Source organism: Phytophthora parasitica (genome assembly GCF_000247585.1).
Source record: "Phytophthora parasitica INRA-310 unplaced genomic scaffold supercont2.8, whole genome shotgun sequence".
Taxonomy (NCBI): domain Eukaryota; phylum Oomycota; class Peronosporomycetes; order Peronosporales; family Peronosporaceae; genus Phytophthora; species Phytophthora nicotianae.
The window spans coordinates 709,426-710,537 of NW_008648994.1; the positions used below are offsets into that span (position 1 = coordinate 709,426).

A 1,112-nucleotide genomic window follows, 5' to 3' on the forward strand; every position below is an offset into this window, starting at 1 on the left:
AGTAAATCTATACTTACGAGACGTAAGTATAGTTAATCTAAGTTAAAGCAAACTACGCTTCCTCATACACGTGCGCTAACGTGTAAGCCGAAGTAGTGGGCACGTAGCGGGCCCATTACACAGGTGGTCACCTTTCCGTCAACTACAGTGCCAAGTGTTGACGAATCGAAGACAGTAATTCCGTCCTTGGAGCCAAATATCTTGGCCAGAATCTTGTGCATTATCTCGTCCGTTATTAGTCCCTTGCCTGCAATGTCCAGTACATCCACCTGCATACGTTTCATTAGTCGTAAGATATTGATACAACTTCAATCCAATAAATCGAAAAAATATCATACCTGTGACGTCAAAACCTTAATCTCCTTCAGCTTGGATGGCAAGTCCAGGTTGCGCTCGACAGAAAAGATGAGTTGTCGTGAATGTAGGCCAAAATATTCTTCTTCTTTGCTCCAGCCCGGCGAAGATGGTCCACTGTAGACAGCACGTCGGGTTTCAGCGCTGTCCGGTTGCCCGGATACTGGTTATAAGTGTGTCTTGACAACGGGTGGTTGTGCTCCAGGCGCACGGATGTGAGCTTCGGGCCAGTTGGATCCACCACTTGCACACAGGCATTGATCTATGACAACAATTACACCCAATCAGACCAATCAAAAGTAAGCCAATTAGAAAATACCCAGCTAAGCCGAATAGGGCCCAACTGAGCATAATTGTACCCAACTGAGCCCAGCTGAGCCCAACTGATACTGACATACCTGTACGCCGCACTGCAAGGCCCTTGAGCGCTGCCGCTTTCTTTTCCCTTTGCCCCTGGCCTTGTACTTCCCTCCATGTGTACAAATGAATGTTCTTGCGTAGTTGATCCATTCTTCTGGAACGAGAGGCGCCTGAGATCCTGACTCTCGAATCTTTTTGTTTCTGTTCGCCACCTTGTTGTTTGTCCGAACTCGAAAGCTCTAGTAATATCAACCAGAGTTAATATACCGAAGGTTATAATCCGTAGCAGCGAATTCACTTCAGGGCAAGCTAATACCTGGTATGTCTCGGACTCGTACAGCTTCAGGTAGTCCTCTAGGTCGCTCCACGACTCGAATTGCGTCCTACGTGGTGGTGCA

At 47.4% G+C, this 1,112-nt stretch overlaps 1 protein-coding gene across 1 annotated transcript; it reads right to left on the reverse strand.

Moving 5' to 3' along the window:
• Window positions 1–62: 62 nt before the first annotated feature.
• PPTG_05841 (hypothetical protein) lies at window positions 63–829 on the reverse strand (the record flags this gene model as incomplete). The annotated part of the gene is made up of 4 exons (XM_008899571.1): window positions 63–269; window positions 339–498; window positions 566–616; window positions 753–829. 4 exons carry the CDS (start codon window positions 827–829, stop codon window positions 63–65), a joined length of 495 nt encoding a protein of 164 aa, XP_008897819.1.
• Window positions 830–1,112: the final 283 nt, after the last annotated feature.